The 25,947-nt window shown below is 36.1% G+C and overlaps 1 protein-coding gene across 1 annotated transcript in view; it reads right to left on the reverse strand.

Moving 5' to 3' along the window:
• PAPOLG (poly(A) polymerase gamma) overlaps positions 1-25,716 on the reverse strand; it is a 77,093-nt gene extending 51,377 nt beyond the window's left edge. The window contains exon 1 of the mRNA XM_027865010.1: positions 25,575-25,716. Coding sequence (XP_027720811.1) covers positions 25,575-25,716 — 142 coding nt within the window. The remainder of the gene's footprint in view (positions 1-25,574) is intronic.
• Between the last annotated feature and the right edge of the window lie 231 nt (positions 25,717-25,947).

Raw genomic sequence — 25,947 nt, forward strand, 5'->3', positions numbered from 1 at the left:
GGGGGCCTTCTGCCCCAGGGTCAGTTCTCCCCTAACTGTAAAGCTCCGCAATAACTTTCTTAAAGCTAGTTTTATTTTTAAATGAACAAGCATTTATTTTACTTTCTATTTTTGTCTAGTTTTATTACATGTTTACTTAAGTTATTTTAAATTAAATTTGTTTTTTTTAAAGGTTTTTTAGTTATCAAGCAAATTCTTGCTAATTGAAAAAAATGATTAAAAAATTTTTTTCTGCCTTTCACCTCCATACTCACTGAAAAAAAAGAAAGAAAATGCAGAACCGCTGTATCATAGAAGCATAGTCGTGCAAAACAAATCCCCACGTTGGCCACGTCCAAAAATGTGTTTCTCTTTCTGCACATTAGTCTCTGTCATATCGTGGGCAGTGTTCTTTATTGTAAGTCGTCTGGCATCGTGGTTGGTCATTGCACTACTCAGACATCTTTAGGTCTTTAAGAATTGCTCCTTTTTAAAAAAAACACAACATTGACTTTATACTGTACTATAAATTTTTCTGATTCTGCTCCCTTGAGGCTGCATTTGGTTCATAGAAGTCTTCCCATGTGTCTGAAATTTCTTCATTTCTTACAGGACAATAACTTTAAATTATATAATTACAATGACCATTATTGGTTCAGACTTTCCCCAATTGATAGAGATTCCTTTAATTTCTATCTCCCTCTCCCCACTGTGGGGAAAAAGTGGAAAAGAAAACCTTTGTAACAACCAAGTGAAGTCAAGCAAAATAAATTCCCACACTGGCCATTTAAAAAAAAAGTCTCTATGCATATTTAGTCCATCACCTCTCTATCAGAAGATAAATACAATTCACATCCTAGAAGAAGATGAACTCCAAATGGATATATGAGAAATATAAAAGCTCTCTTTAAAATTATTTTGAATTTAGGCACTAGATGAGCATTTTTATATACATACTAGAACAGAAAAAGGATTATACATGAAATATATAACTTACACAGAGGCTTGTGTTACCTCTAGGATCTGTCATTTTGTCCAATGGACAAAAGCTTTCTTTTACAGTACAGATTACAAGCCCTTCATAGAACACTGGATTTTGAGTCAGGAACACCTGGATTCAAATCCTGCCTCAGACACTTACTATCTCTGTTACTGTGGGCAAGTCATAGTTTTCTCATCTTTAAAATGTGAACGATAATAGCAGCTACATCAGAGAGTGGTTGAGAATATCAAATGAGATAATAGATGTAATGTTTGTAAACATTATAACACTACAGAAATGTGAGCTGTTGTTATTATAACAGTAGAAGATAGAATAACATTTACATTGGAAGGGATCTTAGAAGCCATCTAGTACAACACCCCAATTTTATAGATAAGTAAACTGAGGTCCACAGAGCTGAAGTTCAAGTTCACGTATGTAATAAATTGCAAAGCTGGATATCAAGCCCAGGTCCTCTTGGAGCATTGCTCAGACAGAAAATTTCATCACCCTAAAGACAACCAACTTCCTTAACTTAGCTAGGGTCCAAGGACAACTGATGTAAATCCATCACCAGTCAAATCGGGATCTGTGTAACTTGGTCCATACCAACAGACAGTATGTTTCTAGCTGAAGTGGTAGGAAATTAAAAACACTCACCAACTCTTTGTAGCAACATACTTATCTGTATATGTAAGAGTGGGGTTGAAAGCACTGCATTTAGCACTGTGCCTTGACAAGTTACAAATAGATTTGTTTTTTAAATTATTGAATCAAATAATCAAAAGTGAATTGTAAACAGGGCCTGTATATCTCCCTTAATTAGGCAAAGCCATGAGAGACTGGGTCATGCTCTAAATACTTTACATAAAAAGGATAAGCTATCTCAAAATTAGGGAACAAATAATTTTGAGGTCTGGATTTTAGAGGTTGGAACAATCATGGAACTGAGGGAAGACCAGTGGTTGTGTGGCTATGGTTGTGTGGTTTGTCCTTCGTTCTTGAGGAGGACCATGACATCAGGGAGATGGTAACATGACTTGCAATTGACTTTGATTTGAGTGAGGGAGGACTGTGCAAAGTTACCAGCCTTACTTTCTCCTAAAGAGCCATCTGGGTCCAGTGGCTAGATATCGATCAGGATGACTGGAGACGGCCCAGGATGCAAAAAAGGAAGACTTAACTGCATCATAAAAGGAGATTGCATGCTCAGCAAAGTCACAAGCAAAGGTCAGCTCTTTCCCCAACATCCCCTCTGAATACCTGTCGCTCCACAGACATTATAATGTAATCTATTGCTTCATTACCCTAGTAAACTGAATTTTGCTCCAACTTTAGTGCTGTGGATAGACAGTCAGGCCTGGAGTCAAAAAGACTCCTTTTCCTGAGTACAAGCCTGGCCTCAGGCACTAACCTGGGCAAGTCACTTAACTCTGTTGACCTCAGTTTCCTCATCTGTAAAATGAGCTAGAGAAAGAAATGGCAAATCACTCCAGTATCTTTGCTAAGAAAACCCAAATGGGGTCACGAAGAGTCAGACTAGAAGTAGCTATAAATGTAAGGGTAGGCAAAGAACCTAGCCTCTGTCTAAGTGTTATAAATTTTTCCTAACTGGGGTTCAGAGCAATTGTGACTGAACTCAAGACTTCTCATCTAAAATAAACTTCCTAAAACCAAAGAAAAGGAAAGTAAGTGGAACTTAAGGCTAGTATATTACTCCCCAGTCTTATGATGAGCTAATTATTGTAACAGGGTATCACACACACAAATATATATATGTATATATACATATATAATATATACACACACACATATATATTATATACACACATACATAATCTATATTATAGAATTCACTTGTTAAAAAGAAAAGGACAAATAGAAAGCTCTTTAACAGCTCTTTTTTTTTTGGTCTTGTTTTTGCAAAGCAGTGGGGTTAAGTGACTTGCCCAGAGTCACATAGCTAGTAAGTGTCAAGTGTCTGAGGCTGTATTTGAACTCAGGTCCTCCTGACTCTAGGGATAGTGCTCTATCTTTTGCACCACCTAGATGCCCTACTGTTTAATATTTTTGGAGAGGTCTGGGAGTCTGTGTGAAAACTCAAGGCTGGATTAAAGTCTCCCTTACTGAAATGGCTAGTTCTTTAGATAAAATACCATTTAAGAGTGGGAAAGAAAAGGCAAAAATGGCAACAGCACGTATTTTGTATGGCCCTTTAAAGTTCATAAAATAATTTATTAGAGAATCGTAAGAACTAAGATGAAAAGGGACCTCAGAGATTGTCTAGACTGAGTCCCTCATTTTACACAGAAAGGAATTATATTTTTTAACTAGTATTAAATTATTTTAAAAATTTCTACTTTATACCTGGTACTGCTAGATCTCCTTTGTTCTCACTTTTTTTTCATTATTTCCCTTGTGATTCTTGACTTTCTTTACTTCCATATCTATTTCATTATAATTTTTTTCTAGTTCTATAAAGTAAACGTTTGGTAGTTTGATTGGTGTGGCATTAAATAAGTAAATAATTTAGGTAGTATTATCATTTTATTGATTTGTTCTACCCATGAGCAATTAATATTTTTTCCAATTACTTAGGTCTCTATTTCTGTAAAGAATGGTTTATAGTTCTATGTATACAGTTCTTATATGTCTCTTGGTAGGTAGATTTGCAAGCATTTTATACATTCTGCAGTCATGTTGGATGTAATTTATTTCTTCCTGCTGAATTTTATTTGTATTATATACAAATGATGATGGCTTTTGTGGATTTATTTTATGTCATGTGAGTTTGCTGAAGTTATTGTTTCAATTAATTTTTAGGCAACTCTTAAGAGTTTTTTAGGTACACTCTCATATCACTGCAAAAAGTCATCATTTTGTTTCTTCTTATACTTAGCCCTTCAATTTCTTTTTCTTGTCTTACTGCTATAACTAGCATTTCTAGCACTTTGTCAAAGAGAAGTGGTGACAATCAACATCCTTGTTTCATCTTTGATGTTCCTGGAAAGAATTCTAGTTTACCCCTACTATATATAATGCTAGTTCTTTGTTTAAGATACATACTACTTATCATTTTAGAGAAAAGTCCAATTATTCCTAACTTTTCTAATATTTTTTAAAACAGAAATGGGTATTACATTTTGTCAAAAGCTTTTTCTTCATTTATTGATATAATCACATGATTTTTGTTGTTTATGCTATTAATATGATTGTATGTAGTTTCCCTAATATTAAACCATCCTTGTACTCCTGATAAAAATCTAATCAGATCTTAGTGCGTAATTTTTATATGTTGTTTTTTGCATCTTTGCTAATATTTCTATTTAAAATGTTTGCATGTATATTCATTAAGGATATTGGTTTATAGTTTTGTTTTTTCTATTTTGACCATATGTGTATCATAAAAAGAATTTGTTAGGATTTCTTCTTTTGTTATTTTTTGCGAACGGTTTATATAATACTGAAATTAATTGTTCTTTGAATATGTGATAAGAATTCACTTGTGAAAACATCTCGTCCTGGGTTTTTTTCTTTGGAAGTTCATTTATGGCTTGTTCAATTTCTTCCTCTAAGATCATGTTGTTTAAATTCCCTATATCTTGTTTTATAAACTTATTAGTATATAATGTGGCAAAACAATTAAAAAATATCTTTTATTTTTTCTTTGTTGTTATGAATTCTTCTTTTTCATTTTTGATACGAGTAATTTGGTTTTCTTTCATCTTTTAAAATAAAATTAGTTAATGGTTTATGTATTTTATTTTATTCTTTAAAAATTAGCACCTCTTTTTGTTTTTCTATTTTGTCTTATTTTCAGTTTTCTTAATCTCTTAATTTTTAGGATTTCTGATTTGGTGTTTAATTGAAGCTTATTAATTTGTTGGTTTGCTGGCTTTTTTAGTTACGGTCCCAATTCATTAATCTGTTTATTCTCTTTTTTGTTAATGAAAATGTTTAGGGATAGACATTTTCCCTTAGGGGCTGCTTTGGCTGCATCCCCAAAATTTTGGTATGTTGTCTCATTGTTATCATTATCTTTAATCAAATTATCTATTTCAATGATCAATGGAACATATGAGCTATACAACATAAGAAGCAAACAAATGAATCTAGCAGCTTAGTGTTCAATAAACACAAAGACCCCAGCTACTGGAATAAGGATTTGCTATTTGAAACAAAATTCTGGGAGAATTAGATAACAGTATGTAAAAAGTTAGATTTACATCAGCTCCTCACACCTTATACCAAGATAAACTCCAAATGGATGTGTGACCTAGATCTAAAACGTCATATCATAAATTAGAGAAACATGGAAAAAATTTCCTATCAGATCTATACATAAAAGAAAAGTTCATGGCCAAATAGGCAATAGGGAGGATTACATGGGACAAAATGGATTTATTTTGATAGTATAAAATTAAGAAGTTTTTGCACAAAGAAACTCATAAAGCTATGGAGATTAAAAGGGAAACAATTAACTGGGGAAAATCTTTTTAGCAAATTTCTCTGATAGTCTCCAAGGAATATAAGGAACAGATTCAAACTTCTAAGAATAATAGCCATTCCTCAATTGATAAATGGCCTAAGGATATGAATAGACAGTTCTAAAGAAATGAAACCAAGGTCATATGAAAAAAATGCTCTGAATGACAACTAATTAGAGAAATGCAAATTAAAAGAATTCTGAGGTTCTACTACACATCTATCAGATTGGCAAGATGATAAGAAATACAAATTACAAATGTTAGAGGGGTTGTGGGAGAACAGGAACGTTTACACATCATTGGTGGATCAGTGAACTAATCCAGCCATTCTGGAGAGCAATTCAGAATTATACAGAAAAAATTACTAAACAGTGCATGCCCTTTCATCCTGTTATACTTTTACTAGTCTGTATCCAAAAGAGATCAAATAAAGAGGGAAAGGTCCAATATGCCAAAAAATATTTATAGCAGCTCTTTTTGTGATGGGAAAAAAAATGGAAACTAAAGGAATATCCATCATTTGGGGAATGGATGAACAAATTATGATGGAATACTATTATCCTATAATAAATGATGAAAGAGATTATTTCAAACTGACATGGAAAGCCTTATATGAGTTGATGCAGAGTGATGTAAACAGAATTAGAAGAGCAATTTAGATTGTAACATCAATATTATAAAAAATGAACAGTTTTGAAAACTTTTATAAACTGATGAGGAATGAAATAAACAGAACCAATAGAACACTAGAGATACACTAACAACAACGTTATAAAGACAAAACTTTGACGGCTATAAGAACTATGGTCAACACAGTTACCACCTATGATTCCAGGAGACCAATGATGGAGCATGCAACTTACCTCTTGACAAAGAGCTGATGGGTTCAAGGTGCAGAATGAGACATATTTGTTGAATGTGGTCAATGAGCGCATTGGTTTTCCTTAACTATGCATATTTTTAAACAAGAAATTTGTTTTTCTTTCTTTCCCCAAGAGAATAGCAGGAGGGAGAGAAAATATATTTCTGTTAAGTAACCCAAAACAGACAAACAAACCCACAACACTTTAAAAACAAAACAAATAAAGGAACTTCTGATTTACCCAGAGTTATACATGTAGTAAATTGCTGAGCTGAACCTAAAATCTGAGATCCTCTGACAAACCTAGTACTCTTTCCACTATACAGTGCTGCTTTAAAAAGTAATACTACACAATACCACTGCTAGGTTTATATTCCAAAGACATAAAAAAGGGAAAAGGACCTATTTGCAAAAAAATATTTATAGCTGCTTTTTTTTTGATGGCTAAGAATTGGAAATCAAATAGCTGCCCATCAACTGGAGAATGGCTGTGGTATGTGATTGTGATGTAATATTATTGTGCTATAAGAAATGACAAGCAGGATGATTTCAGAAAAACCTGGAAAGACTTATGTGAACTGATGAGAAGTGAAGTGAGCAGAACCAGAAGAACATTGTACATAATAACAGCAATATTGTATGACGAACAACTGTGAATGACTTAGCTATTCTCAGCAATACAATGATCCAAGGCAATCCCAAAGGACTAATGATGAAGCATACTATCCACCTACAGAGAAAGAAATGATAATGTCTGAATACAGACTGAAGCGTGCTATTTTTCACTTTCTTTCTTTCATTCATTCTTTTTTTATTGGAGTCTTCTGGTACAAAATGACTAATATGGAACTGTTTCACATGATTGCACATGTATAAACTATATCTGATTGCATACCATCTCAGGGAAAGAGGAGGAGAGAGAGGAAAGGAGGAACAGGATTTGGAATTTAAAACTTAAAAAAAACCCAAATGTTAAAAAATTGTTTTAACCTGTAATTGGGGGAAAAGAAAATATTATATATATTATATAGGATAGATATAGTATATTACATATATATATATAATAAATTAGAGATCCTTTTGAGAACGAAAAGAATGCTACAGGAATTTCCAATCTAAGCCTTTAAAATCCCTTTAATGTTAAAAAAAGTTTAACTCATTTAATTAATCTTCACAAAGATGTTTGTGAACTATTACAAATAAATTGAAATATTTATTAGAGCTCAGAGCAAGTCAATAGAGGCACCATGGTCCTGGTTGGTTAAGTTCACCTACTAAGTCATGATTTTGTTACAAATTCATTACACTGCTAGAATATCTTTTTATTTAGAGCTCTGGTCACATTACTGCTCAAAAATTTTCAATGGTACCTACTGTGTAAAGTTCAACCCCCTTCATAAACTGGTGCCAATATACCTTTCCAGGCATCATATATTACTCCTGTCCAAGCAGTCTCTGGTCGAGCCAAATTAACCCATGTGTCTACGACACACCACATTCTCACACCTCTATGCTTTTGCTTAGGCTGTTAATTGGAATTCTCTTCCTCATCAACTGTTGAACTCTGAGTAACAATATTCCCCCTCCTCCACCCAAATCTCACATAGCACTTTGTTTTGTAATTCTCTGATTCACATATCACATGATATTACATATTGTGGCTATCTGTGTTGGTGTCTTATCTGTTTATTATATCCTTGAAAGTAGTACTCTGACTTAACTAAACTTACTATTTCTCCAGCTCCTAGTATTGCTTTCTGCATAGTACCTGGGTTTAATAAATGTTCGTTGAATCTTAAATAGAAACCCAACAATTCCACTAGTCATACTTTCTGCTAAAACGTTGTAGGAAACAGGAGAAAATCCTTGCCATTTGCTTTAAAATGTTCAATCTTGCCAAAAAATAATTTTCCTCTAAAGTTAACAAAGATATTAGTGTGTCATGGTGATGGGAAACATTGTTGATATTGCTTTTAAAAACTAAACTTCCAAGAAGACTAGTAGACATTGTATTCTCCTACATTAATTATATTTCCATATAAAGTGAATTTACATGGGGAGAGGAGGAAGGGAGCAGTGGGGTTCAGTTTCACATCTAATCTGCAGCCTTAAATTAAGATAATTTTGAATAGATAACACAGTTTTTTGATGGATCAAAATTCCTGCTGCACCAAAGGAAAATCTAGTCCTTGGAAAATTACTCTGAGGGCATCTCTTAAGGGACTAACAGAAAGAAAAGTTTTAAAGTAAAAGAAATGGGAGGAAGAAAGTTGCTATTGGTTATGGACAGCAACAACAACAATATAAGGAGGTGAGCTTATATTTCAATACTCTTACTCAACTGCAACACACAATCAATCAAAGAAACAACAAAAAGAAATTCCCAATCAGTTGTTTCATCTACCCGTGGAAGTCTGTAGAACATTCAGTATAACAGGTTAACATCAGGATCATAACTTGTCCTCAGACTATTTCTATCTGAACCCTATCGCAGGCAAGAACAAGATGACAGCCAAAACAATACAACATTAAGCACCCTAAGACAGCCCTGCCTTCTTTTGGCCAAAAAGAAGGGATAGAATTGATAGCCATTCTCAGGGCACATGATAAACTACTAAAAAAAAAACCTATAGTAATACTTCTGGAATAACCAGGTTTCATTTCATTAAGCTGCAGAAAAGGCAGGTAACAGTTTGACATTCTTGAATTTATCAAAGGTAGCCAAAAGTGGTTTACCTCCAGTTGGAGCCTGTAAAACAGCTACAATATGAGTGTAGTCGAAAGGCCTTCTATGGTTGACATGCGCACGAACTCAACCGACAATGTGTCAACAAAGAGACCCTAAATGATGTCTGAATCTCACAGATCTGTTTGTGGAAAGAGAGGGTTTTATGACAATTCAAGACCTGGTCATTGCTACCAGAATGATAGAAGGCTTATCATTAAGGAGACTGGACTTAGTGGGATGAATGTAGATCATTCAAGGAAAGACAGAAACTGTGAAATTTGTATATGCTACAAAAATTTATCATCTCCTGAATATCTAGAAAAGAGCAGCTAGGTGACACAGTGGATAGAGTGTCCAGCCTAAGTCAAAAAGACTCATCTTTGTGGGTTCAAATCTGGTCTCAAACACTTACTATCTGTGAGACTCTGGGCAAGTCACTTCACCCTGTTTGCCTCAGTTTCTTCATCTGTAAAATGAGCTGGAGAAGGAAATGACACACCACCCCAGTATCTTTGCCAAGAAAACCCCAAATGGGGTCATAAGAGTTGAACATGACTGAAATGACTGAAGAACAGCAACAAATACCTAGGAAGACATGAGCTAATGGCAAAAAAAAATTGTGCATCAAATCTGTCTCTTTCATGGACAGACAGATGGCAAATTCCCATACTACAAATACAAATCTCAAAATATCCTTAAAATGTGAACCAATATATTGTACTAGGACCAGACCATTATCACAGATAGAACTGTTGTTAAAACCACTCAGACATGACATTAATCCAAACAATTTAAGAACATTTGAAACAAATGTCGCCACGCAAAATACTCATATTTCCTAAGCTATATAGAATTAAAAAAAACTTTCAAAACATGGAGAGCTAGCAGAAAAAATAAAAATCACACAGAAACAAGATGAGATATATATCAACTTTGTCTTCCTATTTACTATTAGAGTCGAACCAGGATACTTGCAGTGAGCCTTCAAAAGATGAGCTGACATCCTAACACTCATATTGAAATACAAAAAGCAGGTTTTTTTTCACCTGTGCAATTGGCTGTAGAACACGAATTTTTTTTAAATCAGGATAGCTACTAGTTCCAGGACCATTTTTATCTGAACTCCATTGAATAAGATGAGAAAAAATGATTTGTCTCCAATATTAATAATCAAACATGAGCTTGGACAGACTGTGGAAGATAGAAGGGCCTGGTGTGATACAGTGTAGGGGTCATGAAGAGTTGGACACGACTAACAGCTGAATAAATAACCCTGACGTGTTAATGAATCAGGCTCTGATAATACCATTGTTTGGGTTAGCACCCTCATTGGCATCATGCAAGTGTGCTCCTAAGAATCAAAACTGTAACTCTATTTTAGAAATGTCCAATATAATTTACTTTTAGATATTATTATAGTACTTTGAACAGGATGTAGCATAAACTTTATTCAGAAAAGCCATAATAACCAAAAGAACTAAAAACAACTTTTAAATGGTTGCAGTAATACTAAATTCTTTCCATTCCATAATTAAAAACAAAGATTTCCTATTAATCAGAATACTCCAAGATGATCTGGTCACATCCATATACATAGTTAAGTTTTTGTTTGTTTTTTGTTTTTTAAAAAAGATTCTTTTGAAAAAAAGGAAATAAAATTTCTTAAAGTTATACTTTTTTGATGGAAAAACTTTAAAAATCAATTAGTAGTTATAGATAGGCCCATCTTGAAACTGCTGTGGTGACCATCATGGTGTTGAGGACAGTAGAGGTAGTACACTTTTTCATGTTCTGGTACCAAAAAGAAGGCAAGATAAACCAGAACAAAGTAGAATTATCAATACCACCATCCCCTCCCAACCCCTTTTGCTGGAGAGACTTTGATTCAAATGAAGCTGACCACTAAAAAGCAGACAAACTATGAATATAAATGACAAAGACTGAAGATTTGAATACTTTCATGCCAGTACCATACCATAACAAAGCTGGAACCATATTATACCAATTAAAAGCAAGAGATGTATACTACTTTTTGTTAGTAGAACTATGGAAGAAAAATTAGTGAGGGGACAGGGAAGACGGATTTGAAGGGAACAAGTATTTATTAAGTACCTACTATGTGCAAGGCAATGTGCTAAATGCTTTGCCAAAATTATCTCATTTGATCCTCACAACCACACTGGGAGGAAGTCATTACTATCTTCATTTTATGGTTGAGGAAACTGAGACAGACAGAGATTTAGTGACTTGCCCAGAATGATACAGCTAGAAATGAGTTGAAGACCTCAGTCTTCCTAGATGCAGGCCCAGTGCTGTATCCAGCACACCACCTAGCTACCCAGAAAACAGCAGCCCTATTATCTCTAATTTATCCTGCATACATCTGGTTCATATCAAATATATGCACATATATGAAGAAATATATATATAAGAAGAAATGTGTGTATACACACATCTAGCCAAGCAAAGCAAATTCATATGTAGCAGGAGAGGAGTGTGTACCCCATATATGTAGTGAGGCCCACATGCAGCACACAAATTGTTGTGTGTAACTCAAAGGGAGGTAGAATAGACATCTCTAGCCTCTTCTCCCCTCCACCCTTCTTCAAGGGAAACTTTCTTTCTCACCAGGATGGGAAGCAGGAAGTTGGGGCTAGGAGCCACATTACTCTTCTTAGAGAGAAGTGGTACCAGACTAGAAGTATATCTATCTGCTCTTTTAAATATTGTTCATCTAGGGCATATGATTAGTTTCCATCTAACTTTTGACCACTTTGTCATTTTGGGGAGAAGGAGGACCCAAGCTCTACATGTAACCCCTTTCCCACCTAATACAAATTTTATAACAGACACACAGAGTGAATAGCAAAGAAACCCATTTATGCATACCATAGCAGAACAGACATCAGAGAAGGTATACATAGGAGAACATTTACCAGATACTGCAGAGTGAAGGAGCTCTCCCATTGGGAGCCCGATAGCTCTGCTTAATGAAGAAAGAGTATCTTTGATGATACCCAAGGGGAAATTCCAAAAGTCTCTAGAGTAGCAAGCTGGTAATAGGGACATGATGGAGACTGCCCACTCTCCTCATGCCTTCCTAGAGTCTTTTCCTTCAGCAACCTGAAGAGGGGTTAGCCTCTTCCATCTTTTCTCTTGATAGCTGGAAGGCAGAAGCACCCAAAGTGATTTGATACTCAAAGAAGACTCAAAGCTTAATGAGTCCTCCAAAGGGAATATAAAGGGGACTGGTGAAAGCTTGAGCTCTCTCACCTCTCACCAACTCTGCCCTGCCCCTCATGCAGGGCAGGACCTTCAACTCCACCAATAAGGAGGGTGTCTCATACCAATAGGCTTTCGAACAGGGGTTAGATAGATAGATAGATGGATAGCTAGCTAGCTAGCTAGGTGGGTGGATGGATAGATAGATATAGAAATATAGTCAAGCAAAATAAATTCTCCTCATTTGTCATGTCAAAAAATATTTCAGTCTGCACTCTGAGTCTATCACTTCTCTTTGGAGGGAGGTATTATGTTTCATCATGAGTCCTCTGCAGCTATGGTTGCTTTTATTGTGTTCATCAGAGTCCCCAAATCTTTCAAAGTTGTTTGTCTTCATAGTATTGTTCTTCTGGCTCTGCTCATTTCACTTAGCCTCAGTTCATGTAAGTCTTCCCAGGTTTTTCTAAAATACTCCCTTTCATCATCTCTTACCAAACAGTAAATGTCCATTATCTTAATATATGGTATGAGGTGTTGGTCTCTACCTAGTTTCTGCCAGATTGCTTTCCATTCAAATAGTGGTCAAAATTGGTCAAATAGTGAGTCCTTGCCCCGGTACCTGGGATCTTTGGGTTTATCAAACACTAGGCTACTCCACTTGTTTGCAAATGTATATTGTATACCTAATCTGTTCCACTGATCAACCTCTCTATTTCTTGATGATTACAACTTGTCTTGATGATTACAACTGTTTTTTTTCTTTGGGTGAGGCAATTGGGGTTAAGTGACTTGCCCAGAGTCACACAGCTAGTAATGTCAAGTGTCTGAGGCTGGATTTGAACTTAGGTCCTCCTGACTCCAAGATTGGTCCTCTATCCACTGTGCCACCTAGCTGCCTCTGATTACAACTTTGTAGTTTAGTTTGAGGTATGGTACTGCCAGACCCTTTTATTTTTCACCTTTTTTTCATAAATTCCTTTGATACATTTGACCTTTCATTTCTTCTTTTCTCTTCTCAGAGAGACAGGATACCAGGCTATAAAAGTATGTATGGCTGCCTCCTTAAATATTGTTCATCAAGGTGATATATTCAGGTTCCAACTAACTTATGGAAATTTTCCATGAAATTTTAAAATTATTTTTTCCAGTTTTCTAAAGTAATCTTTTGGTAGTTTGATTGGCATGGTACTGAATAAAGAAATTGATTTAAGTAGAATCAACAATTTTCTTATATTAGCTCAGTCTACTTACAAGAAATAATATTTCTCCAATTATTTAGCTCTATCTTTATTTGCATAAAGATTACTTTTTAATTGTATTCATAAAGATTTTGTGTCTATGTGGACAGTTACACTCCCAAGTATTTTACACTATCTGAAGTTATTTTAAATGGAATTTTTCTTTCTATCTCTTCCTGCTGGATTTTTTTTTCAGTAATTTAGAGAAATGCTGATGATTCATGTGGGTTTATATCCTGCAACCTTGCTGAAGTTGTTAATTGTTTCAATCAGTTCTTTAGTAGATTCTAGTGTTCTCTAAGTAAACCATCATATCATCTGCAAAAAGTGATAAAATTTTATTTCTTTTTTGCCCATGCTTATTCCTTCAATTCTTTGTCTTATCTTATTACAATAGCTAGCACTACTATTTTTAGCATTCTACTGAATAATAATGGTCACAATGGACATCCTTGGTTTACTCCTAATCTTTTTTGGCAAGACCTTTAGCTGATCCGCATTAGAGATAATGATGCTTCTTGCTTTCAGATAGATACTATTTATTATTTTAAGGAAAGCTCTTTTTATTTCTGTGTTGTAGAATGGGTACTGTATCTTATCAAAAGCTTTTTCTGCATCTATTGATATAACCGTATGGTTTTTGTTGTTTTGTTATTAATATGGTCCATTATGCTTATAGAATAATTACCACTGCATTATTGACTACATTACCCATGTACTGCACTACCCTCTGCATTGCTGGTAAAAATCCAACCTGGTATATAATCTTTGTGATATATTGCTCTAGTCTCCTTATTAATATTTCACTTAAAATTTTTGCAACAATATTTATTAAGTATGTTGTTCTAAATTTTTTCCCCTCTGTTTTTATTTTCCTTGGTTTAGGTATCAAGACCATATTTGTGTCATGGAAGGAATTTGGTAGGGCCTCTTGTTTTTTCAGAATGAATTGTTCTTTAAATATTTAGTAGAATTCACTTGTAAATCCATCTGGTCCTGGAGATTTTTCCTTTGGAAGTTCACTTATGGCTGGAGCAAGCATTTATTAAATGCCTACTATGTGCCAGGAACTGTACTAACCTCTTTACAAAATAACTCATTTAATCAATGCAATGGGGTTTGTATATTGTTGTAACCTGTTCAAAATACCTGGCATGAGAAGACTGAAAAAGAATGGGAGGACAGGTAAAATTGCTCAGTTTTACATGATTCCAATTACTTTTCCAAATCTGTGAAGTTAAGTTTGGAAATCATGACAAATCTCAGAAACAAGCTGAATTCATTGTTTTTCAGGCCTGGAAATCTTATCTGTTTCATTATTATTTTCTTATCTAAAAAAACCCAACACCACCACAAAATTCCCTAAAACTTGCATTGTCACTTTCTGTAATCTAGGGCTTTTCTTTTCTTCTGTTTTCAGTTGTTTCACTCTGGAGCTTCTGATAGGTGGCAAAAAGGAGGACCTGATTTAAGTGAAATGCCACTAGTTCTATTTTCTTCCTCCTACAAGGTCATCTGGGCTCTAGGTGAGTTAGTACCATTATAGATTGAATTGCCTTTTTACATTTTCTATCATGGTAGGGTATCTTTATGAATTTCTTATTGTCTTCTAATTGAGCTTCAAGTGTTCTACACTCTTAGTGTGAACTATCTTTCATTTCCTTTAATCCTATATATTTAATTACTGATTTGGATTAACTCAAACTGATTCTTACAAATCACAGAATCACATTTCTCTTTAAATTCAGCATTTCACTTCCTTTCAAATGCTATTGATTTCTTTATACTTCTCTGCATTCAAATTATGTTTCAAACTGTTTTCAGTTCTAGTTTATTTTTATCATTGAATTCTTCTCTTTGGCAAATTAGCCCAGTATATCTGTATCTATCTCAAATTCATTGCAAAACTTTGCTTTTATGTGATTAGAGTGGAAACACCCAAGTTTAGAGGCAGTTTCTCTTTTACCAAGTAAAACATTTCCAATTTTGTATCTTAAGAATTTGAGAATGCACATTCTAATTCCTTCTAGGTGGTTTTGTTCTAATCTAATAGACAATTAAGTTATACCAGATTATTCAGAAGCTCACTGTGGTCAGATAAATCAACCTCTTAAAATGAAATATATTTTTTTTTCTCACAAAACAATTTTGCTTACCTTTTTCTGAGTTTTTCATTTCCTGAAGTCATTTAAAATAACCCTTCTCTCTAAACTGTAGGGAAAAGTTAAGAAAACAAGACCTACATGCTGTAGTTCTTAGTACCAGGTAAGGCTGGCAACCTCTAGCTGCAGAACAGCTTGGAGTTTTTTTCTCTCCTCCCTCCCCCCCAACCCCCAGTAACTAAAGAGGGAAACAAAAACAAAAACTTACAAACTACCTTTATCTTTGTTAAGGACCCAGCATCTTTTTCTGAACATATATTATGGAAAATCCAAAGTAAACATTCTATTGCTAGAAATCACTTGTTCACACAATAAATTGAGGGCACTCCTAATTTAAAAGATCCTTTTCAGAAAAACTCCACCCAAATCATGTTATGTAAGAATTGATACATTTCATTTCTGTAGTGGGTAAGATACAAGTGCTAGCTTTTTCTAGGACAGAGACATTTTAGTGTGCTCTGTCCCCCACCCTGAGGCTCCCTGAACTTTTCTGTAGTTGGACATTCAGTACATTTACATAGTGGAAGGTCTGTTCTCAAAGCTCACTGGCCCACAGGAGCCTGACTCCAGCTTTACCCTTATTAACAGGTGCTCTGGTCTTTTTTTGAAGAATGACAGTACTGCTAGTCTTGTTTCCCATTCCTGAGGATCTGCTGAACTTAACAGCCCCAAACAGGAGAGTGTCTTGTCCAATTTTTTTCAAGCACTCCAAAATTACCAGGAAGATCTCTTAAGCAAGAAGTCAGCACTTCCTAGGGGACATTGTGATGTTGAGGGATTATATACTCTTACTGTGTGGCAATGTACTTATTTTAAGATCATTCACTTCTTAGTAAGAGATAGAAAGAAAAATTACATTTAAGATAACTGTAGACAATATAAAATACCAGGGAGTCTACCTGCCAAGACATAACCATGAATATAATTACAAAAACACTTTTCACACAAATAAAGTGAGATCTAAACAATTAGAAAAAATACTAATTGCTCATGGGTAGACTGTGCCAATATAATAAAAATGACAATTCTATCTAAATTAATTTATTTATTCACTACCATACCAAACTGCCAAGAAATTATTTTATAGAGCTAGAAAAAATAATAACAAAATTTATCTGGAAGAACAAAAGGTGAAGAATATCAAAGGAATCAATAAAAAAAACTGAAGGAAGGTGACTTAGCTGTACCATATCTCAAACTTATTAGAAAACAGTAATCATCAAAACAATCTGGTACTGGCTAAGAAATAGAGTGGTGAATCAATGGAATAGATTAAGTACATAAAACACAGCAGCAAATGACCACAGTAATCTAGTGTTTGATAAGCTGAAAGATCCAAGCTTTTGGGACAAGAACTCACTATTTGACAAAAACTGCTAGGAAAACTGGAAAGCAATATGTATAGACCAACATCTCATGCTGTCTACCAAGATAAGGTCAAAACAGGTACATGATTTAGACATAAAGGTTGATACCATAAATAAATTAGGGGAGTGTAGAATAGTTTAGCTGTCAGATTTATAGATAAGGGGAGAATTTATGATCAACAAGAGAAAAGAGCATTACAGGATATAAAATGAGTAATTTTGATTACATTAAATTAAAAGGTTTTAGGAAAACAAAACAAATGCAGCTAAGATTAGAAGGAAAGCAAAAAACTAGGAAAAATTTTACAGCAAGTTTCTCTAATAAAGGCCTCATTTCTCAAATATATAGAGAACTGAGTCAAATTTATAAGTGTACAAGCCATCCTACCATTGATAAATGGTCAAAGGATAACAATAAGCAGTTTTCAGACAAAAAAAATCAAAGCTGCTTATAGCCATATGAAAAAATGCTCTAAATCATTATTGATTAGAGAAACGCAAATTAAAACAATTCTGAGGTACCACCTCACACACATCATATTGGCTAATATGACAGAAAAGGAACATGATAATTGTTGGAGGGGTTGTGGGAAAACTCCCTGTTGGTGGAGTTGTAAACTTACCCGACCATTCTGGAAAGCAATTTGGAACTATGCCCAAAAAGCTATAAAACTGTGCATACTCTTTAACCTAGCAATAGTTGGTTCTGTAACCCAAAGAAATTTTTTTAAAAAGGAAAGAGACTTATATGTACAAAAATATTTTTATCAGCTCTTTTTGTGGTGGCAAAGAATTGGAAATTGAGGGGATGCCCATCAATTCGGAAAGGGCTGAATAAGTTGCTTATAATTGTTACAGAATACTATTGTGTTGTAAGAAATGACAAGCAGGATGCTTTCAGAAAAACCTGGAAAGACTTACATGAACTGACACAGAATGAAGTGAACAGACTCAGGAGAATATTGTACACAGTAACAGCAATATCGTATGATGATCAACTGTGAATCATTTAGCTATTTTCAGCAATACAATGATCTAAGACAATTCTGAAGGACTCATGATGAAAAATGCTATCCATCTCCAGAGAAAGAACTAATGGAATCTGAATGCAGATTGAAATACACTTTTTTTTAAACTTTCTTCCTTCCTCTCTTTTCTTTTAAAACATAACTAATATGGAAATAAGTTTTTCATGACTGCACATCTGTAACCTGAATCAAATTACTTGACTTCTCAATGGCAGATGGAGGGAGGGAGGGAGGGAGGGAAAGAAGTTGGAACTCAAAATTTTAAAAAAAGAATGTTAAAATTTTTTACATGTAATTGAGAAAAAAAATTAAACAAAAAAAGAGAAGAAAAGAAAAACTTGGTCACTACTGAGGCAGCTAGGTAAATAGAGCTCTAGACCTGAGTTCCAATCTTGCCTCAGACTCTAGCTGTGTGGTCCTGGGCAAGTCACTTAACCTCTGTATGCTTTAGTTTCCTTGGCTGCAAAATGGGAATAATAATAGTACCTAACTTCCATGGTTGTTGTGTGAATGAGATAGTGCTTTGCAAACCTTAAAGCACTATATAAATGCTAGCTAGTTAGCTTAGGCCTTCATGTCTATAAACAGAGCATATTTATGTCCACTAAATAAACTATCAACCAACAATGAAGAAAGTAACACATGTCCCTTTTAGCCAGCCGAGAATCGCTGGACAGTGAACTAGCTATGAGGTTGTGGAATTCCTAGAGTGGTTGGGAGCAATGAAGCTCCTGATCATGAACTAGGCCACTGGTCCCTAGAAATCTGCTGCTCAATGATAAGAAGAGGGCAAGGGAAGCATCCCTGTCAAGGGTTCATCAAAGGACTAGTGTGGCCAAAATTGACTTAGTCCCAGATTCTATACATGATCATAGACCATAGTTGTTAAAGGAAGACCTTGCACCAGTAGAGTTATATGACACACAAAGTGGTTACAAACATGGACATAAACAGACATGCACAAATATCTTCTTATTGTGTGTCCAACAGAGGTAGACTTTCTCTTAAATTGTCAGATTCGATAAGTCTGATCATAAGTCAGTGACACTGGGCAGCTTAGCTCCATGAAACCTCTTATAAGGGTTTAAAAGGTTCTTCACCTCTATTTAGTTGACTGTGGAAGTCTTTTGAAGAGAAGGTAATTTTTAAAGAAAACTTGAACAAAGAAAAGTTTACAATATGTTAAAATACAGTTTTAGGGGAGTGAACATTCTAGAACAAATCACTTGATTTGTAACTAGAACTATTCAATTGGAAATAATCGGTAGAGGGAAGGCTCTGTAAGAGATATTAGGAAAGTTTTCTTTAGAAAGTGGGATTTTAATTGAATCTTGAAGGAAGACTGGGAAGTCAGGAGGTAGAGATGAGAAGGAAGAGCATTCCAGACATGGGTGACAGCCAGTGAAAATGCTGGGAGCCAGGAGGAGTAGCTTTGTATGAGGAACACCAAAGAAGCCAGTGTCACTAGATCAAAAAATATCTAGAAGGGGGAGATGTAAGTATAAGAAGACTTGGAAAGGAGGGGGTCCTAGATTATGAAGTGTTTTGAATGCTAAACAGCATTTTGTATTTGATTCTGGAGCTGATAGGGAGTCATTGGAGTTTATTGAGTAGGGTAATGGCATGGTTGGACCTTTTCTTTAGGGATATCACTTTGGTATCTGAATGGAAGCTAGATTGGACTGGGGAGAGACTTGTGGCAGGCAAACTCAACAGCAGACTATTGCAGTAGTCCAGGTGTGAGGTGATGAGGGCATGGCAACAGGGTGGTGGCAGTATCAGAGGAGAGAAGGGGGCATATTTGAGAAATGTTACAAAGGTGAAGTTGGTAGACTTTGGCCACAGATTTGATTTGGGGTGGGGTGACAGATAGTAAGGAGTTGACATCTATGTTGTAAGTGTGGGGTAGTGGGAGAATGGTAGTGCCCTTTACAGTAATAGGGAAGTTCGAAAGATGGGAGAGTTTTTGGGGAAAGATAATGAATTTGGTTTTGGATATGTTGAGTTTAAATTGTCTTCAGGACATCCAAATCAAGATATTTAATAGGCATTTGGAGATATGAGATTGGAAGTCAGCAGAGAGGATAAATAAATTTGAGAATCATGAGCAGAGAGATGATTACTGAATCCATGGGAGATGATGAGATCACCAAGTGAAATAATGTAGAGGGAAGAGAGAAGAGGGACATAGAAGATTTAGTAAAGGAGATAAAGAAGAAGTAGTCAGATAGGCAGCAGCAGAACTAGGAGAGAGTAGTGTCCAGGAAAACTAGAGAAAAGAGAATACTAAGAAGAGTGTCAACAGTGATCAACAGTGATCAAAGGCTGCCAAGAAGTCAAGAAGGATGAGGAAGGCATTGGATCGAGCAATTAAGAGATCATTGGTAACTTTGGAAAGAGCCATTTGGGTGGAATGATGAGGTTGGAAGCCAGATTGTAGAGTGTTAAGAAGAGAGTGAGAGGAGAGGAAATGGAAGCATGTACTGTAGACGGCCTTCTCAAGGAGTTTAGCCACAGAAGGCAGAAGAGATATGCAACAATAATTAGAGAGAATGGAAGGATCAAGTGAGGGGTTTTTGAGGATGGAGGTAGACTGAAGGGAAGCAGCCAGTATAAAGGGAGTGATGGAAGTTAAGTGAGAGAGTTGGGATGACAGAAAGGGCAATCTTCTGGGGGAGATGGGATGGTACAGGATCAATTGTGCAGGTGGGGGGGGGTTCTCCTTGGTAAGGAGAAGGAGACTTCTTCACGTGAAATGGAGTAAAGGAGGACATAGTGGCAGAAGGTTTCTGAATGATATGAGATGAAGAACAGGGGAGAAAAGAGGGTTCTTGGTGAATAGTCTTTTTTTTTTCAGTAAAACATGAGGCAAGGTTCTCAGCTGAGAGGGGGAGGAGAGAAGTCATGGAAGGTTTGAAGAAGGATGAAAAGGTTTGGAAGAGTTGCTGTGGTGAGTAGGATAGCAAATTGGTAAGGGAGGTATAGTAGGATTGCCTAGCAGCAATGAAGGCCCAGTTGAGGTGATGTTACATAAATTAGTAGTGGAACCAGTCAGAATGGTTGCGTGATTTTCTCCACCTTCATTTAGCAAGACATGGAGTAGGAAGGAAGGCAGAAGATAATTGAAGTGATCCAAGGCTGAGATTTGATAGGGGTACTATATGATAAGGGGCCAGGGACTCAAGGGAAGAGGACAGTGTAGAGATGGATTGGTTCATGGAGAGGTCTTTGAGGGAACATCAATATGTATATAGAAGTCCCCATAGTATGAGGAAAGAAGTTGGGAAGGAGAGAAAGATTGTGAACCAGCCACTGAACTCATTGAGGAAGGAAAAGGAGTTTCTGTATCACTAGTGCTTGGTACAGTGACTGGCACATAGTAGGTACTTAATAAATGTTTATTGAATTGAATTGATGAGGCATAGATAGAAGCAATCCTAGGACTAGTTACAATCCTTCTTTTATTAAAAATATTTAATATTCTACAGACTTTTGTGCAAGTAAATAAAATATCTATTTTTTAAAATGGAATAAAAACATTTGGATGTAAGCTCTCCTATAGACTCACTGAAAGCATCTTTGGGACCACTTCTACAGGAGACAGAATATTGGGGATGATATGTACCTCATCTGGCTCCTATATAATTTTGATTTATCCTGCTAGGTTTCTGCATTTTGAAATAATAATTCAGCTTGCTTTTGACCAGCTGGAAGGAGAAATCTTGAGAGAGATTGAGTGGTTTTATGAAAATGATTCTCCGAGGGTATATAGCACAGTCATGAATATTGTTATATTTGGTAAAGTAAACTGTTAACTGAGCTGTTATCTGAATTCTGGGTCCTCGATCAATCATGACTGTTCAAGAATTCTATAAATTAGAACTTCAGATGACTTGTGCTGGAGAGATATCCTAGGGCATGAGAGGACTTGGTCAGTTTGGACAGAGCAATGCTCGGATTTGGAATGACCATAAATCAATAATATGTTATTTCCCTAGAGAGTAGTATTAATTGTTTTTCTTAGACAACAAGGATATCATATTAGAGTGCTAATACTTAAGTAAATGTTTTTAGATGGTATAAAAACTGTGTGATTCATAGCATTCTCTGTCCCATTTCCATCTTTCTTCCATTTTCGTTAGGGAAGGTGAAGGAGGGGACACAGAGTTGAGGGTCATTTTATATTTTTCCATTTTTCATGGGAGTGCTGTGGCTAAAAGATTCATTATAGTTAGCTAATGTACTGGGGGTGAGCTCCTACAGATTTAGCTAGGTTTGTCCTTAGAAAACAGACACAATATTTTCTCAGGATTGAAAGTGTAGCTTTTTCAAGTGGAAGTATACTTCATTATTCATTATTGTTGGTGGGTAAGACTAGTCGGATGGACATTCAGGTGGCACCATAGTGCATAGCATGCGGGGCCTGGAGTCAGGAAGGTTCATCTTCCTGAGTTCAAATCTGGCCTTGGACACTTACTAGCTGTGTGACACTGGACAAGTCACTTATCCCTGTTTGCCTCAGTTTCCTCGTCTGTAAAATGAGCTAGAAAAGGAAATAGCAAATCACTCCATTACCTTTGCCAAGAAAATCCAAATGGGGTAAAGAAGAGTTGGACACGACTTAACAACAAAACACAGAGGCAGCTGGCTACAAGCTACAAGCCGACTGTCTATTGAGAAGGCTCAAACTATATAGCCTTTCCTAGTTCTTCCAGGCTTCTTGTTTCTATGTAGGGATAAGAACATTCCAATATAGTTAATAATTCATAATTCACTTGTTTAACTCACAAGGGCTTGTGCACCCTCTGCTCCCTACAGACATACATTTGATTCCACTTTTCTTATCGTGGCATCAAAGAATTTGCCCAATCACATTTAGGTTAAAATATATTTCCTACAATGTAGCTTTACATCTAAGAGGTGAAAGTAGCTCCAGCTGCTTCGGATTAAATCTGGATTTTTCAACTCTCTCTATGATTTGCTCCAGTGCCTTTGCAAAGAATCATTATCGAACAATTCATTTAAAAGTCACAGGGAAAAGGATCATCTTACCACACTGCTCCCTGTCTTGAAAGCACTGATCTTCTGCTGGCCACCAGGAAGATGTTGCCTCAACAAGAGATAGTACCTAAGCCTGGTCTTGAAGGACAGTAAAGATTTACACAAGCAATATTGGAGGATAGAATTCATTCCAGGCATCAGGAGTTGAGTGAACAAAAACACTGAGATTGGAGAGAGCAGGATGATGTTAGGGAATAGTGAATAGTTCATTTTGGTTATAAAATTAAGTATTGAGAATAATATAAAATAAGACTGGAGAAGTAGAACTAATTTGCAGTCTCAAATGCCAGGCTTCTGTTTGTGCTTTATATACCTGTACATATTATACAGGTAACATGGAGCAACTGAAACTTTTTGAGTTAGGCAGAGAGAGGGTTGATCAAAATGACACATTAGGAAGATTACCTGAGGAGGATAAAAAATAAGATTGGAGCAGAGAGAGAAAGGAGTAAGCCAATTTTCAGACAAGAGGTGCTGAGGGCCTGCAGTAGACAGTGAGAATGAAAATAGATAGGATGAGATATTAGGAAGAAGAATCAATAGGATTTAACAACTGATTGGATGTGGGGGTGATGCTTTCTTGTGCTGGGAAATTCACCATATTCATTGGAGAAGACTTCAATCTGCACACTTATGTGTGCCTAACTAGGCAAGGTGGCAATCAACAACTTTCCTAGAGAAGTATCTTAACTTTCTACTTTCAGGGTATTTATGGATGTTTCCCAGACATTTCTTCCCTGTATCTTCTGAATAGGAGGAAAAGCTTTATGCCAATTTTAACCATTTTGGACAAAGCCCAGGGGATCATCATATAAACTAAGTGGATTGGGGAGGCTGGTTCCCTATTTCACTCCAAATTGAAGCCAAGATTAATTATGGTGTTCACCTGTTCTTAGAATGAGTTGGTTAATGAAGACTAACTGTGTGCTCTCTGAAGCAGCCCTTATCTCCCCATTCTCAGGGAGGACCCTTGATCAGCCTGCTGCACTCTCAGCAGGCCAAACCAATAGATAGCCGCAGGAAGCAAGTGCTTAGTTTACAATCGTGTTAATTTTGCTTTTTGTTTGTCTTGAACTGTTGGAGATTAATAAGCAGAAGTGATGTTTAAATTTTCAACCAGCATTCTTCTAATCACCTGGCAGCATCCTTGCTGGCAGTTTTCTTACTTGTATTTCCTGCATCAACCTGTCATACATTCAAGTCTTGTTTCAGAGTGTGACTTAGGAAATGACCATGACTGTGCTGTCAAGGCCTTCTATTTCCACACCTGGAATTCTTGATGTCTTCATTTCAGATGGCTCTGATAATACATGACCATTTGTCACATATTTTATGAGGACGGAATTGTTGAATTCATGCCTGATATTTTTAATCAAGCAAATAGTTTAAAGTATTTTCCTATAGCCATTTATAGATAGGAAAATCAAGATTAGTTCAAATGTTTAAACTGAAGTGATAAAAAAACTAGGTGAGAACTTGGAAAAAAGCTGTTACCAAATCAAAGGTGGTGCTGTTTTTCTTCTGACTCTTTATTCTGTTTTACGACTTAAAGAAAATGTTTCCTTTCCCATAATTGAGTGTTTTTCATTCTACTGCAGTATTTCTTCTATCATACTAGCTAAGCACATAAGCAAAACAGTCATGGCTCCTGACACAGACTCTCAATCAATCAACAAGTAGTTGTTTCAGTCATTTCTGACTCTGTGACCCCATTTGGGGTTTTCTTGGCAGAGATACTGGAGCAGTTTGCCATTTCCTTCTCTAGCTCATTTTACAGATGAGTAAATTGAGGTAAACAGGGTTAAGTGACTTGTCCAAAATCATACAGCTAATAAATGTCTGAGACTGGATTTGAACTCAGGTCTTCCTGACTTACTCTCTCCACTTACTTTATCCACCGTGCCACCTAGCTGCCTTAAGTATCATGCCCTAAGTCTACTATGTCCTAAGCACCAGGCACCACCATGCTTTTTTACTTCTATAGAAAGTTCTGCGAAATCCTGCTTGCTTGCTTTCCTTCCTGCTGCTGCCTCAAGCCAACCCCATCAGGTGAGAAGATCTCAGACCCCTGGTGTGCTAGCACAATAAGCCTTCCATTTTCTGTTGGGTGCATCATGTCACCTGAGAAAAGTCTGCCAGAGGCCAGGCTAAGCAACTTCTGGCCTCCTATCTTCAGCTGTGCCTGTCCTTTGAGTAGAGAAATGATCTCTACTCAGTGATGATACCCTTCATATTCCAACGACTCAGAACTCCTTTAGATTAGCATCCAAATTCCATTTTGCACTCTCTACTACTCAATTCCTTATTCCCACCTCCTCAATCCTTCTACCCCAAAGTTTTATCTTAACTCCACCTGGCTCTTCCATTGTGCCTTCTGGAATACCTGTTCCATAGTCAATAAACTTCCCTTTGTCTTTAATCTTTTCCTCTCTGATTCTTTCCAACTACTAGCTCTTACTGAAACCTAACTTGTCCTCCCCCACCCCCTTCCTGATGACACAGCCTCCCAGGACACCCTTTCCAGGACTGGCTACATCATCAATCATTCTTCTTGGTTCACTATCTGAGGTGGGGACATTGGAATACTCCTTGCTCCCCATTGCCACTTCCAGGTTCTCCCCCTTTCTCTATCACTCAGTAACCTCTTTTCCTTGGAGGATCATGCTATTCATGTTTACCACATAATCAAAATCCTGGAAGCTGTTGTCTATAGTCTCCCAGGTCACTCTCCACCTGGCTTACAATTTTTCTTTCCTTCTCAACTCTTGCCCTCATATTAGGGGACTTCAACATACATATTCATTTTCCCTCAAATACCATAACTACTCAGT

The sequence above is a fragment of the Vombatus ursinus genome, unplaced genomic scaffold (genome assembly GCF_900497805.2).
Source record: "Vombatus ursinus unplaced genomic scaffold, bare-nosed wombat genome assembly UNPS02014778.1, whole genome shotgun sequence".
Classification (NCBI taxonomy): Eukaryota; Metazoa; Chordata; class Mammalia; order Diprotodontia; family Vombatidae; genus Vombatus; species Vombatus ursinus.